This window comes from Opisthocomus hoazin, chromosome 16 (assembly GCF_030867145.1).
Source record: "Opisthocomus hoazin isolate bOpiHoa1 chromosome 16, bOpiHoa1.hap1, whole genome shotgun sequence".
NCBI lineage: Eukaryota > Metazoa > Chordata > Aves > Opisthocomiformes > Opisthocomidae > Opisthocomus > Opisthocomus hoazin.
In genome coordinates this window covers 14,688,824-14,704,537 of record NC_134429.1, presented here as the reverse complement: position 1 = coordinate 14,704,537, position 15,714 = coordinate 14,688,824, and the positions used below count along the sequence as shown (strand labels likewise).

The following is a 15,714-nucleotide window of genomic DNA, read 5'->3' as shown; positions in this document are numbered from 1 at the left end:
TTCACTGCCTTTCTTCATTTCTCAGTGCCTTTAAACGAGTGCTGCACCAAAGCCCTTCTGAGCGGCCAAAGCAATCACGTCCTTCACTCACCGTGCTGAGCATACATGACTGACAGCTGCCATCACATCAAACACTAAAACCAATTCCAGTGGATATAATAAGCACTTCACACACACTGAACTTTCAGTTAAAGGGACAGTTCCGTACAACACAACCTGACTTTAAATAATTCTGCCAAAAGTAAGTATATAATGGCATGGGGGTAGGAAATTGTTAACTAGTTCTGAGGAAAGAACCATTATTTTACAGGAAGGTTATTGCTGTAATGAGCAGGAGACAAAGTGCAGAGTGGCGGCTTTGCATCTACAAAGTGTTGGAAGACATGATAGGAGGAGTACTGAGCCATCAAGCACCAAGCAACAACATTAGCACGATTAGACCTGATACAGTATGAATAACTTACTCGACTGTAAAGACAAAAGCAAGCATACAACAGAATTCCTAGACACGGGAGCAAATACAGCCAAGAGAACCTGCAGCAGGCTCCAGCTGTGGTGGCTCTGCAGCACTTACCTCTACCAAGCATCCGATATTGGCTATGTGTGGAGAGAAGTCGCTCACAGTCTCATCTTTCTCCATCTAGAAAGGAAAGATACAGGCCCACTGATAACACGGAAATCTGACAGCAGATGCACAACAGCTTTCCTTACCAAAAGAAGGGATGGAAGAAGTGGGTCTCAAAACCCTACAGTAACTATTCTTTCAATGTGCAGAGTAGTAACGCACTGCGAAATTCCCAGAACTAGACAAAGGCTCGCATGTTGATAACAGAAACGTAGTGTAATAAACACCACGAATAAAAATCAAACCCTGCTGTAGATCGCTGGTGTAGACAGGCACTACACAGTTGTCACTCCCTACCTACTAAGGGGCTGCAGGAGTTCCACGGTAGTGAGCATCTAACACGACCAGAAGCACAGTAGCACAGCATGCGGATATGAAAACAAGGTTGTTGCTGATGAGATGCACGCAAGGATGGTGCTGTCAGTTTAACAGCTGCGAGCTATTCCTGCAAAAACAGCTGTTTCTTTTAATCTTCATCTCAAACACCACTTCCACCCCATCTGGGGCACATTCTCCATTTTCAGGATCTCCTGGCGAAAGACACCTTAAGCATTATTTACCTTCCAGTAGAGAGGGAAGGTGCAGAGAATACAAAACCCACAACTACCTGCAAGACTGGTGATGATTTAAACTACTGCAATAATACGGAAAGAGAAATTTGGCAGTTCGTAGTTCTTTTTGCTTTTCTTTTTTTTTCTTTTTAGACCAAAAAGCTGAACCAACATTTACCTAACTATCAGGCGGAAGACTGCCTTTTGCAGTAGAAATTCAGGGTTGGATGAACTGCAGTGTGTAATGATACTACACTCAGTGCAGTGTCTGAACAGGAGACAGGTACCTGAACTAGGTGAGAATTTTCATCACCAAGATCAAAAATTGGGAGCTGGTACTGCAGAATGCAATACTTGCTTTATTTCATTGGACTTTGCCCCCCACAATGTCCGTCCAGAGGCCATGGCTGACCATCCATGCTCCGTGCTAGGGAAAAGACCATCTTCCCCAGTCCTTGAGATGAAAGTTCTGGCCAGACGCGGACAAGCTGTTGAACAATGAACAGCAGTCCCAGGAACCTCAACTGATACAAGATGTGCTGAGACAGCACGAAAACAAAACCGGGAGAAAAATGTAGTGGGAAGAACAGTCTTCAAAGGGTTTTACTAATCCCACTGAATTCTCTTATCCATCTGTTCATATCCCTCCCTCAGGGTAGAGTTTAAAAATCTGGGCCAGCTACAGGTTTCTTTTAATAAGCCAAGTCTCTAACAGGCTTGGGGAAGCATGTAATTTAGTTGGAACCCTGAAGGCAAAAGATAACCTAGAAGAGGGGGAGAAAGAGAACAAGGACATTTAATTTTTCCTTTAGATTGCACTCAGATTGTTTACATGTAATGGAGACATGCTGCCTGGAGAAGGGATCCAGTTGCAATAGAGGGAGAATATAAATCTGAACTACACAAGCACACATATACACTTTGCAGTGAGTTTGGGAACTATCAGCAAATTGACCAAATCGGGGGCAGCCGGGGAGTTGGCAGTGGGTCATTTACTTCCACAGGCTCCCCACTGCGTCTCCTCCACACCTGGACAGGCCGAGCTCAATGGTAAGAAGCAGAATCTGAAATTTTTTTTTTTTTTTTTTTTCCACAAAATGTATATTATTACATCTCCATAAAAACTGCTGCCAGAAGGAAAACATTTTTATATGCTATAGGAGCCCAGATGTTACAAGAGGCTGTTTTAATGGAGTTCAGAGTCAGTAAGCAGCCATGTTATACAAACAGCAGAGCTGTTGGGATTTTTAAAGGTTCCTTCCGGTGGCTGTTACTGCACGGACCTAAGCAGAAAGCCTCTAGCTGCTTAAATAAAGGGGTTAATTTGCTTTGAGGGGAAATTCCATCCTGTAAGTTGATGTTAACAAGCAGCTCATCTTCCCAGTGTCACTCCCCATCTGCCGCTGAGCTCAGCCAAAAGCCTAACGCTCCAGAATGAGCCAAGTCCAATCTACGGGGCACAGTTGCTCCTCTCCCGTTCGAGATACACGCTGCTTGGCTTCCTTGCCTCATTTCCCCAGCCATCTGCTGCAAGTCTGACTCAGAGGGAAACTCACTCTTCTGGGTATATTAAGCTCTCGACGGCTGGCTGGTCACTTCGGATGTTTCCTGCATGGAATATAGCAGCTGTCTGGGCTTTCTCTAAACGTTATTTGGAGGAAGAGTTAAAATGAAGAGAGAAATTAAGTTGGATAAACACTTTGGTTGACCATGAAAGCATCTAAAAATACTAGGAAGATAAGAAAGAAACTCATCCACCATTTCACTCTGAAGAACTGACGACAACATCAACAGCTGCTCTGGCCACGGAGCAACGTGAAAATCTCTTTAATGAAACACAAACACACCAATGCGAGTCAAAGGCTCCCAAGCCACAGGCAGTGGGCAGACTGAAGTCTCCAGGTGGAAAATATGTGGAATTATTTGGCTATCAGCGAGGCAAAAATTTGGCTCCTCTCTCTCCAACGCTTATTTCAGACTGTAGCTAGATAAATGAAGGTTGTGAGCTCTACGGAGCTTGGAGCTTTGCAGAAATCAGCTGAGAACTTACCTCACCCCTTCCACGGCCTTCATGTGTATTTACTCTAATCAGCATAACCAAAGATATCCCATGTCCTTTACCAAACTGTACATTCAAAACCATGACCAAATCTGGGGATGCCACATCAGCTCTATCTGCCAGTATCCGTATGTGCTCAACTCTTCTACTCTCTCTTTTTCTAAACCAGCCATTATATAACTGAACCACTGTAAAATCCACATGTTCCTGTGAAGCAGAAATAATTTCCTGCACAATTACTGTTCAGTACTTCTCTGCTATCCTGTGCACCCCAAAACACTACTCGGTTAGGATTAAAGAGACAGTGCCTCCAGGAAATTGGACAACTGCTGAGGGGCAGCTTACGGATCACGACAGCTACAGCTTGAAGATCCCTATGGTGGAAAAACACTCCCCAATGCCCTGCTTAACGCTACAACATCTGGAAGTCGGTGGGATAGGCCTTTACATGAAAGCTCAACTTGATGAAAATATATGACTCCCCTAATTGCAGAGCACAGGCCTTGGAGGATTTACCTATTATGATAAATGGCAGAATGTCTCTGCTGGTGTTTTACTGAGCAGTAATATATCCCAGGGCACATCTTCCTGAAGGCAGGGAAAGCTCAGTTTGCAACAGATCAGCCTTCATCCAGCTCTGCAAAATGTTCCACCTTTGCTTAGAGAGTATTTCAAGTATGAAAATCAACACACATCTGTGCTGGTTTAATCTGAAATCCCACGCTTGACTTCCCCTACAACTGTATATCCTCCCCTTCCCACACCTCCACGTGTAAATAAACTATAGGTTTTGAGCCAACTTCTTTCTCAGCAAACTCACACTTCCTCACAATGTTCACCCTGGCTTAGGAAACACACACAAGTTCTTTGTACGCAACGAGATCTCAGAAAGGCACCTGTTAGTCTTGCTTTTAAGGAGGGGGGCTCCAGAAATCCGTCCAACAAAGTGCAGTTTTGACTATCTGCCAGAAAAAGGGAAGGCTACATCTACTTTGCATAAATTGAAACAGGATCATACAGCTGCTCTTACCTTAAATAAAAGTGCAGCCTAATGAAACCTCAAAATTCAGCCAAAGCAATACAGTGCCACGGCAAATAACCCAAGTAATTCCAATGTACACAAAGAGGACAGGACCCTAACGTCTATCAGAGAAAAGCATCTGCCAAGCATCTGGCCTGAATCAGGAGGGGGTTGGGAGTTACCTGCAGTCATTGGAGAATGCGCAAGGTAACTGAAAAGCTGCTTGCACTTTTTATTTCCCTGCAAGCATTTCTCCCTTTGTTGTAAACTGAAGGTAGCATGTCCTGTCCTTTCCTCTCAGACGTACAGCACTTCAATCTGCGGCCCCTCGTCAAGGCAGACAGCACGTAACACACCGATCGCTCTTTCCCCATCCGAATTCCAGCCTCAGCCCTCGTATCTACTGACCCCTGCCAGTGTCAGATGTGAGCGGGGAGTCACTCCCTCCACCCTGGCCTGTGGTGCTTCAACTCTGAGCTCTCCTGAGTTGCATCCAAGCTTGTCTCCAGAACAGGCTGTCTGGAAGAGCACCCTTCTTTAGAAAATCATAAAAATTGACACTCTCTATCTGACATTGCATGCCTTTTGGGAACGGACCATAGCAAGAGGGGAAGAAAGAAAATAATTTTTAAAAAAATCGGCTTTCTCCTTCCAGTTCCACCAAAAAGTTCTTCTATAATGTCCTTTGGAGTCAAAACAGAGATGGCTCCATACTCGGTGTCAGTATTTATGTACAGCAATAACATATATTGCTAAAGATTAGAAGAAAAAAAATCTTTGCTAGGCAAAAAGAACACTGTTCCTCCGCACAAAAGGACTGCTTCAGCAAGGATCCAATGAAGTGTCCAACGTGAAGATGTTACTTAAGCTTTAATTCTCCCTAAGTTTTCAGACCAAAATTATGATCTATGGATCCTACATGCGTAGAGCTGCCTCTGAATTTCTCTAACCCTCTCAAGATAAAAGTTTATACATGCACATACATAAATCAATTCTGTATATACATAAATTATGTAAAGAGATATATATCAGTATACATAGGGTTTTTGTGTTGTACACTTGTGTGTGTATACACAGACATTTCTCAGCTGGATCAGGACAGAATCTGAAATCCTACATTTTGAACAAAACCAAAATCCATAACTCCATTCAGAACACAATCACAAGCCATTTTATTTGAATTAGTCTACACTCCAACTCTTAGAAAGAAACTTCCATAATTGAACTGATAGAGAAAATGCCAGAAGTTTTCATTTTGAAAGCCACCAAGTAAAGCTACAAAAAGGAGAGTTTCAACTGCCCAAAACGGGCCGAGTCTCTGTCTACCATGTCTCTCCCTCTTTCCTTATTCTGTACACTTACAACTCTAAAACGCTTGTACAGTTGCTTTCCGCCTATAAATGAAGACAGAGACAACTCCTATTGTAGCACATGAAAAACTGCATTGGGAAAAATCACTGAAAAGTAGTAGTTCAATAAACTGGAAGAGATACGCCAGTTCTCAGTGTATGACATTAAAGCAGACAGGCTAGCAACGTGACCTCTAAGTAACATCTACCCAGAACGTACCATCGCATGGCCCCAAGCCAGGTGTAAAAATACTCAAATACACAGTGTCTTGGAAAGCGAGAGAAAGAAAAAAAATTGTTCTTAGAAACTCAGTGCAACATTTAGGAATAGCCCAAGTGTGAGCCTTGTAGTAACAAGAGTCTGGGGACAGTCAAGAAATGTAAAGACAAGTTTTTCCAAATAGTCTTGACAAAGGCAACAGAAAAACCCATGTTTGTGTCCGATGCGGGGCAGCAGTATTTCACCAATAGGAAATGACAGCAAGGAACAGCTATTTCTGGACCCTTACTTCCAGATCCAAGTTCAGCCCTTCCACGCTACCCATTCACGGAAGAACAAACAGGACTGCTTGATTACTTGCACCGAGTGTAATCTGCAGACATTAGGAAGGGGAATTACTGAGCAAGTGTTTCCATAGCAAGTTGCAAATGGTCCCCATAGCATTTCAGCGCAAGACATGCCCAGCTCTTCACCACTGCCAGAGGTGGTGAATTAAGAGGCACTGCATTAGCTGTTCCTTTGCGCCTGCTCCTGGCCACCAAGTTAATCATGCCAGTCATCACTCGAAAAATACCCGATTTCCAGCTACGAGGCGAAACTGGTTTCAAAGTAAGGGCTCTCCACAGACTTCCCTTTCAAAGCATTGAAAGGTTCTCTCTGCCATCAGTTTATAAGCCAGGATATTACAAAGCTTGTGAACACTTCAAAAGCTTCCACTGAAACGCAAGGACATCTGCTATTCACATTTAAGGATCAAAGGTGCTCAAGTAGCTTAAATATTGAGTTGACCAAAACCATGTACAGTTTACCATGGACAAAGGTATTTCAAAAGTCTGGTTAGGACATCAGATTACTAATATCGTCAAGGTAAAACTGTAACATACCAGAAGTAAAATCTACTTTCAGTGCCTAAGTTTGCTGCAGACTGTATCAAAAGCCTACCAAAAAGTAAAAATAAAACCTGCTGTCCTTAGGTAATGTGGCAAAATGGATTTAAAGCAAAGTTTAAAAATTTAAAGCCTTGCACTCAGGAGTTTAGTCCAACTACAGCTAAATAAATGGCTCAGGACAAAGAGCTCCTCCCCACATAGCATACCTCAAGGCAGCATGAAGATTTTCGTTTTCTGCCATGGATTCTGATGAAGCCTGTCCCATTAAGCCTACTATGGCATCTGCAAACAGAAAATCTCCAGCCCAAAGCTAAATTCTGAAACTCAAGTTTCCATTGTTTGTGCAGAAGCAGTGCATCATTACCCCAGTGGCTTTTTTATGGTTACTTACATTGGAAGCAGGCCTCTGCTTTAATGCATCACATATGAATTAAATGATCTGCTGTTAAAATGATGACAGAAGCATGAATCTCCCCACTAAAGCTTAGAGAGTGAAAGTCAAGCTAAACAAGGCCTAGCAGTTCAGGCCAAGGTGTACTGAGGACACTCATTCTCAACAGACTCCCGTTTTCCTTGGCACAGCTCTCACGCACCATAAGGCCACGGCCAGAGTCAAGCGCTTGGCCTCCACTTCACAGCTATGATTTAAAGTATTAGGAAGGCCTGTGATTAAATATTTGTCCAGGTCACCATAACTTGGGTGTAATTACCGCAAACATTTTAAAAGAGTACGAAATGCTCAAAACTGTCTCCAGATGCCTTCTCCCCCTCTTGCTTTTCCGTCAGCTTCTTCTGTAAATCAACAACATGGAAAGAAAAATCACCTATGTCTAGGGCAAGCTCCTGCAATACTAACACAATTTCGGTTCCTCTCTGCAATCACAGATCCTTCTTTCCTTCACCTGGCTCAAACCTGTGCAAAAACATGAACTGTTTAACAGAGTCTGCATTGTCCTTTGTAGCAAAAGCAACAGTCTGCCCTGGGAAGTCTCATAAAGGAGTTTTAGCTGCTGCCAATCTCTCTAGTCACTCATGACCATACAATATGCCTCCTGTCCTCCAGAGTTTATTACTCTGCTCGACTCACTGATTTCCACAGTCCAGATCTTAAGCAACTGCAATTCATCAGCAGCATGAAGCAACCTTTGGCAGGTGGTGGGGCAGAAGCATCTTCACCCAGGGAAGTCAAGGCCAGCAGATCCTGCCTGTCAGAGACTAAGACAGGAGCACTGCCGGGACAGTCATCAGGCTGGCACCTTCTCCTTGCGAAAAACAGCTCTCGCAAGAGGAAGTCCAAGTAATTAATGCTGGGAGAAACCCGCCCATATGTTTACAAGAGGGTTTTTTCAGTTTGTTTTGGGTAAGAGATTTTTTTAAAAGTGTACTGCAGGAGGAAAATACTAAAGAAGGATACTAAAAGATAACTGATGTCTAAGAATGAAGAATCCTACCGTCAGTGTGAAATACAGGTCCACTCACGGTGGCCTAGCTAGCTTTTAAGAGACACGTAACAAAAAAGGTCATCTTGTATTTTTATAATCCTGTTGTAATCTTCCACGAAGAAAGCAGGCAAATCTTACAGATGTCTGAGTAACACATATGAAAGTACAAAAATTCAGGAATACTAAAAGAAAAACTAAGGCTTAAAAGCAAGCCTGAACTCCTACTGAATGTTTTATATCTTGAACTGAAAGCTATACTGCCATCAAGCAAAGTTCACGGAGCTTCCTGGCAATTCCACACTTAGCATTAACTGTTTCACTGCGCTGCATACGCAGCAGGAGAATAGATGTTTATACAACACCTCACAAAATCAACTTTTTGTTCCTGACTGGGGCTACTGGGTATATAAATACAGAAAGGCAAGCCTTGGGTCTGCAGCGTACACTCGTGCCAAGATACAGACGTACCTGTCTGGTAAGGCTCCCTCCAAGGTTCATGGTACCAGAGCCAGTTTTATTAGTCTGCAGCCACAGCATCACTGTGGAGGTCAGCTTGTAATGAGCAGCACGACCACTGGACTTCTCCTAGAAGTGGAAGGATGACAAAAATGATAGAGACAAAAGGTTAAAATCCCTCCAAAACCTAAATAGTGGCTGGCCCCAAAGACCCCACCAGCAACAGGCCAGATACCTGTAACTCCACTCACATAGCACAGTCTGTTTCTTAAAAGCAATTTTAAGTGGGCATATTTCTTTAATTTTCCAAAGCAAATCTAGTTAGAGCAATTTAACCTCCTATTACCATGTTTTTATTACCTAATTAGTGATATTTATCTGTAGACCTTTATGTTAAGAAAAATAATCTCAAGATCACATGCACAGAAAGCAACATACTTTCAATTCTTCTGGGATTCTTTTTGATTACAGCCCTGACTTATCACTATCCAAATTGCTTCGGGGAATTTTCAAAAATTAACAGAGGAAAGAAGTTTACAGCCCCTAACACAATATTGCATTGTTCAGGGGAACACCTGTGCTCGTTAATTGTCTGGAATTAACTGGGGTTTGTTTTCACTTAGGAATATCAGCTGCCCCAGAGGCTGTACCTGAACCTCCACCACGTGGATGGAATCCCAGCATCCCTTAATCTTCTTTGATCCATCTCCAGCTTTCTTAATGAGGATCACCCCAGCAAAACCATGATCCAGATCCCAGAGGTAGACAGAGGAGACTCCACCTTCAAAATACCTGCAGGACGCAATCCAATAGGCATGTTAAGAGTAAGCAGAATCCAAGCCAGTCAGGTATCAATAAGAATCTTAAGCAAGCAGAATCTCTATGTCCTAGTAAATATTTTGGTTTTTTCTTCAGAGACAGCACACTCTCACCAGTTCTATACCCAGGAAGACAGCAGTTTAAATTGCTTTATAACACTGAGACTTTAATTATAAAAAACTGTACATTTCTCTAAAGGAGAATAAACGCCTAGTGAGAAAGTGAGCTAGTTACAGATTTCTGCAGTACTTGAGCAAACAATTCCTCTGATTCCAATTAAATATAACAGCTGGTAAAAGCACAAGCTACAAAGTAGGCTGAGAGTAAGGCTTTATTTTACAGTTTGGGGGTTTTTTTTCCTTTTCTCTCTCTATTGGGGAAGTCTGGAAGTTCTTTAAAACAAAGTCCGCTAATTAAGACAAAAGGGAGCAAGCAAGTAGCTTTCTGCCACTGTCTCAGAAGTTTGTGTGAAAACAGAGTTGAACTGAAACCAAAGTTCGTAGAAATGAAGAGATGCTGTTCAGGTTTACGTATTATTCCAGCTTCAGATACGGCACACAACAGAACGTAAGCTAGGCTACCTACTTCTTGGGTTTCTGGTAGCAAAAGTACACTCTTGGAAAGCTAACAAAGCAATGACGTCTGCAGAAACCCACTCCTCCTTTATAACACTCATGCTAGGCTCCTTACGTGCCAGATGGAAGATGAACTTCAAAATAATGGTAAACAATCCAACACTGTAGGAAGAACGATACGCAAGCAGCAGTTTTGGCTTCTAGAAAACCGAAATCACAGCATTTTACAACTGTTTCCATTCTCAAGTTACCAAACAGCCACGAGGATTATCACGCAGAAGGCAATACCCTTTCATGGCGCACAACTCTCAGATCTCAGCGATGAACTCACACTGCACTGAGTCAGCATCTCCTGCGAAGAGCTAAGGGAAGGAAGAGAGGCAACTGCTGCTGAGCCAGAAGATCAGTGACATTTTAGCAGTCAGACATTTCTGCTCTGCTTTGAGCACTGGCTGCCGTTCTGCAAGCACATACAGAAAGCAGACAAAACACCTGAGAATTCGTTGTCAGGAGGAGAGCAAAAGCCCATCATCCAAAGACACGAGGAGCTGCTATGACTGACAGTTCCCAGCAGTTTAAGCTGAAAGTCATGCAGATTAAGCTGTTTTATGCTCCTGCCTCTTACTGTCACAAGCGAGACGATCACACAGATCTGCAAGTGACTGCATGTTTCTCCCCTTCTGTAAGAAAGGAAAGTACCACTCACTGCCAACACGAAAACCTTGTTGAACCCTCCCACCTTCATGCTCCCCTCCTTTCTAAACACCAGCCTGACAGTTGTTAATGGCACTTCAGATCTGATGTACTGTGCATTTTGGACTTTACATATTAGTTTGAAGTACTGTAGATTCAAGAACGCTACTCCATCCTTTCTACAAGTCAGGAGAACAGATATTGGGAAATCAACGCAAATAACATAGGTAACTTTCAACATATTCTCTGCACTTACAGATCAGTCCAATATGTCGTTTCAAGAAGGCAGAGTTACCAGAAGAGCTCCAATTCTTTCTAATTGCATGCATCCAAGTCTGTATCAAAAACAATGCTGACCCCAGGAGGGGTATACAACTTCATATTAATTCACCACATCATTTTACTTTTAATGGATGACTACTGCTACTCATCATCAAGCTTAGACTGAGTATTTAAGTAACAAACGTAGCACCGTCTTATGACATTTGTCAAGCCACTGACAATATACTGCCAAAAAAGAAAAGCTCCTTGCTCCACAGGCATGCTAAAGCCAGACTTCCAGCAGGCAATTTAAGCCTAACAAACCAACAAACACCCTTTTTATATCCCCTGGGGAGTTCACAAATGGATTTTGGTTAATGCAGTTAATGAGAATTTCAGTCCTGCAGCGAAACTTAGTTCCAATCTAAGCGACCCTTCCTTTGACAAAAGGGCAGCATGAATCAAAGGCCAGAGAGCAGAACTATTGTCCATTTCCAGACCAAGTTTGCTTAAAAAAATATTCATATATAGAATAAGCGAATTCACTCAAAATAAACTGGCAGCCACTGAGCATATTACAGCGCGTACAGACAGTTTCCCTGTTACCCACTTTATGAGCTTGCTATGAGCATGAAACATTAATTAAGAGAGGGACCGAAACAAGGTTTTTGGAAATTTATTCTTACCTACTGTACTTTGATCCTAATGACATGAAACAGGAAAAAAATAATTTTTATGTGGTTCACCTTTATGAGATTTTACATAAAGGCTTTTGTGGGTATTTTAAGAATGTGCTAAAATGTTGTCTGAAACCACATAAAACCATCTGAAGAACCTCCCGCCAGAACTAACAGTGCACACATGGAAATGCTTTAACTTGCCTTTGTATATTTAATGAATCAAATATAGTATTAATATTGTTTTAAATACCAACATGCTATTTCAATAAAGTTGCTTTGCCATAGCCAGATCCAGTATCTTGAGACTCAAACAACAATGCCAGCGATTGAACCATTATGAATCCAAGGCACGCCGGGATATATATTAGCCAAAGCCTCCTCTGTGCTTCAGCAATATATAATGACTTCAAAAACTCACTCCTCCTTCATGGGGAGAAAATATATATCATTGATCACTACATTAGATTTCCTCACGCAGCAACTAAAAAGCGCTGAAGTGGGATTTCTGAAGACTATCTAAACCCAGGAAAGCCGTGTTTGGAGAGGGGAACGTTCCTTGAAACCTATTTTCTTTATGAAAAATAAAGAAGTGCTACAGGTTAATTGGCTGCTACATAATAGAAAACCGGATGACAGACAGATTGCTGGGAATTTATATCTACATTCATGAACTTGGATTTGCTGCAAGAAGGCTGGAATACCTCCAAGAAACCCCTTCACCACAGATTAAAAAGCAGCACGTACTAAAACGCAAAGCAAGGAGAGGTAACCAGCTTGGAAAGGGTTCCCGGAAGGCATAAGATGGTATTTCTCTGTTCAAGAAATAGACGGGCAAACCAGAGCACAGGCCCATCAAAGATACATGCAGTAGTTGCTGCAAAACACTTTGAAAGCCCTACATAGCTCCTGGTTGAACATAACCTTGTGTGCTCGCCCGTTCTGGATACCCCTGCTCATGGTACATCATCCTCCCGCACAACAGCAGTCACAAAAGACAATCTAATCTGTCTTCTCTAGCAGCTCGAGTCCTCTCTCAAAGCATCCAAGGCCACGCACAAATCCGTCAGCAGATGCTTTTGAGATGCACAAGAGCTCTGACGTAGGAGGAAAACTCCAATTCATATTGGGGTACCTGAGAAGTGCTCCCAAAGGATAAACCACTTTTAAAGGACAGCAATTCAAAACGAAGCAATCGCTCCTCTTCTGTGTGAGGACACGGAGCTCGCCCGGATGTACTCTGGGTTTACCTACAGACAAGAGTTTGTTATAAAATGATGAAAAAAGCATAGTCCTATGGTTGTCATGTCCCTTAATTAACAACCAAAACCCTGCAAAACGATATCCCTGTCTTCTCTGTAGATAGTCAGTGTTCCTCCAGCTCTGGTAAAATCACTTTTTATGCAGTTGCCCAGGAAGGTGACTAAAAGGCCTGTGATCCAATATCATCATACATTCTCTTTACAAAATTCAGAATCGCATTTCACTCAAAATTCTAGTTTTAAAGTCATGATCAAACACTTAAGTTTTATTTCCGTTACTCATCAACCACAAGAACTCCTGGAAAAAGCTGTTTTACACAAAAAATGTCACACTTAAGACTGACCTACTTTACAAATGCAAGAATAAAAGAAAATATTTAAGCTAAGAGTGATCCAAAGCTTTATGAAGTGTTTGAAGTTTAAGCGGGTGGAGACACAGAATGGAAACTTGCTTAAGGAGCTGGAGTTGTATCCATGAAATAGAGAGACTGTGGCCAGAACAAAGCCATAACTTCAAGAGGGATGTGATAGGGTAGGAAATCCCCCAGCTTCCAACACAGACCTCAAGAAAGGAGGACAGATTAATCACTTTGTGTTACCACCAAAGGACAGAGCGGAAAAGGCACCATAACTTTCCCCATAGCATTCTACTTCTCACAAGCCTTGCAAATGAATGCTGGACCCTATACTGAGAAAACGAGTTTCCACCACACAGCAATAAAAACAAGCTCTGACTTTCAATTAGACTTCAGAACCAAATCACTCATCCATAAAAAACACTTGTCTATTTTCCAGTGAGTAACTGAGAGCCAGAGGCACTGGGTGGGTTTTTGTATCTGGCTGATGGCTCTTGCAGCACTAAGCCACCAAACCCTGATGCCAAAGTACCAATACCTGGAACCTCAGACCTGCTATGCAAAACTTCAAAGGAGCTGCACAGTGTTTCAAACTGGCTCATTTAAGCAGCAAAATATATTTTCTCCCCCCCCCCCCCCCCCCAAAGGTTGCATAGCTATTTCTTCCAGCTACAGAAGTTCAGCACAGAAAGGGAAATGTCTCCTTCTATTTAGATCAACAGACTTCCAAGAAACCTGTCATTTAACAAACCTACCCCAAAGGAAAATATTGAGCAATCAGCTGCAAATGTTTTTACAAGAGTGACAATGACTAAAGTCACAATCTGAGAAGCTGGTGTCTAACAGCAACCCCAAAACATTACCTAAAAGACTAGGTGAGGAAGCAGACATTTCAACTAGCATCAAAACAGATGACTAACAGCAAGCGACTTGGCACAATTTTCCCCGAGTCCTTCCCCCATGCCTGCACCCTGTCATTTCAAACCAGCACATAAATAGCAACAGAAATATGAAGGAAGTGGCAAGTTTTGGCAACACACTCTCCATCAAACCCAAAACATTGCTAAGGTGTTCATTTAAATCACCTGCCATCTCATAGCTCAAGTGAGGGGGGAAAAAAGTCTTCAGGACAACGTGAAGAGACCAAAGTTGTCATTTGGTAATTTCGTTGCCTGTGTCCTCCCATCCAGCTTTCTAGTAACGAGGCTCACGAGCCTGTTCTTTAATAAAAAGGACAGGTTGGTACCAGGAGCTACCCAGGATGTAACACTTCTCCCACTGGTGTGAGCACAGGTGATTTACAATTCCCCTCTCCCTCCTTCTTTGGTCCCAGGAGTGCAACCCTATAACCCTTTCAGAACATTACCTAAATACTTTAAATGAAGAAGGTAAAATGTTTGTGTATTCAAACCAGCTGTTTTTCACCACAGTTTATGAACACAGCTCAAAGTATGCCTGTGGACTCTGCACAGGTATTTTACAGAAATTCTTTCCAGCATACACAGGTGCAGAAATCCCTCGAGCAAACATACCAATCTAGTTAGGTATGTGTAACCTCAATGCCAGTCGCACTTAAAAGCACACATCTGGCCCATGGCAGGATGACTCAAACTGCTAAGCAGAGTTGTGAAGTGCAGGAATTCTGCAAGGAAGGAAAACACTATCCAAACAATGGGATCCTGAAGGCTCAAAATCTCCCAGAACCTCTCATTTTGTGCTTTCTAGTACTTTTTGTTATTAAAAAAAAAAACAAACTGTATTGCTCATATTTTCCTTACCATCCAATTTCTCTTGGCAGATGGAAACTAATGACCAAATCCCTTTTGAGAAGTCACCTGGAAACAGTTCCATCAGCCACCTAATAAGCAAGACAATGGGTCACTTTGTAACACGTCCAAACGCGTAACCGGTTCATTAACTACCAGGAAGCGCCGACTGCTTACAAATCTTTCACCCGTTCCCATCCATTCAACCCGGAGACAGCCCACTGCTGCACCCACCGGCAGTCTGACACATTTTAGGTTCTGCCAGTTATAATTCAAATATGGGTAGGAGGGGAAAAGGCAGCAGCAGAAGACTTCTGTGTCATGTATTTCGTTTGCTAAAGTCTGTGCAGACTACAGATTTTATGTGACACACTTCTTTCCTCAAACAGGCATATATCAGACATGCTACAAGGTGGCGATTATTTAAGTTAATCTGTCTTCAATTTTCCATCATTAAAACACGGTGCATTTGCGAGAGCGAGGTAAATCTCTGCATGCATAGCCATGTACTGTTAATCAGTTAAAAAATTCCAGATCATAATACACTGACATTTTAAAATTTAGTCTCACTCCGTTTTTGAAAGCTTGTAAATAATTTCTTACTAGGGATTTAAACCCTTCAGAGCAGTGTTTGAGGATAGTGCTGCATCATCAGTGCTGACCTCCTAATAGAAGCTTTCCCTCTCCAGTGT

At 42.4% G+C, this 15,714-nt stretch overlaps 1 protein-coding gene across 3 annotated transcripts in view; it reads right to left on the bottom strand.

Moving 5' to 3' along the window:
• CAPZB (capping actin protein of muscle Z-line subunit beta) overlaps positions 1 to 15,714 on the bottom strand; it is a 70,176-nt gene that overhangs the window by 4,104 nt on the left and 50,358 nt on the right. For all 3 annotated transcript variants that reach the window (XM_075437133.1, XM_075437134.1, XM_075437131.1), the window contains exons 6-8: positions 9,264 to 9,405; positions 8,626 to 8,742; positions 575 to 640 (exon numbers count right to left, since the gene is read on the bottom strand). In XM_075437133.1, the coding sequence (XP_075293248.1) occupies positions 575 to 640; positions 8,626 to 8,742; positions 9,264 to 9,405 (325 nt within the window). The remainder of the gene's footprint in view (positions 1 to 574; positions 641 to 8,625; positions 8,743 to 9,263; positions 9,406 to 15,714) is intronic.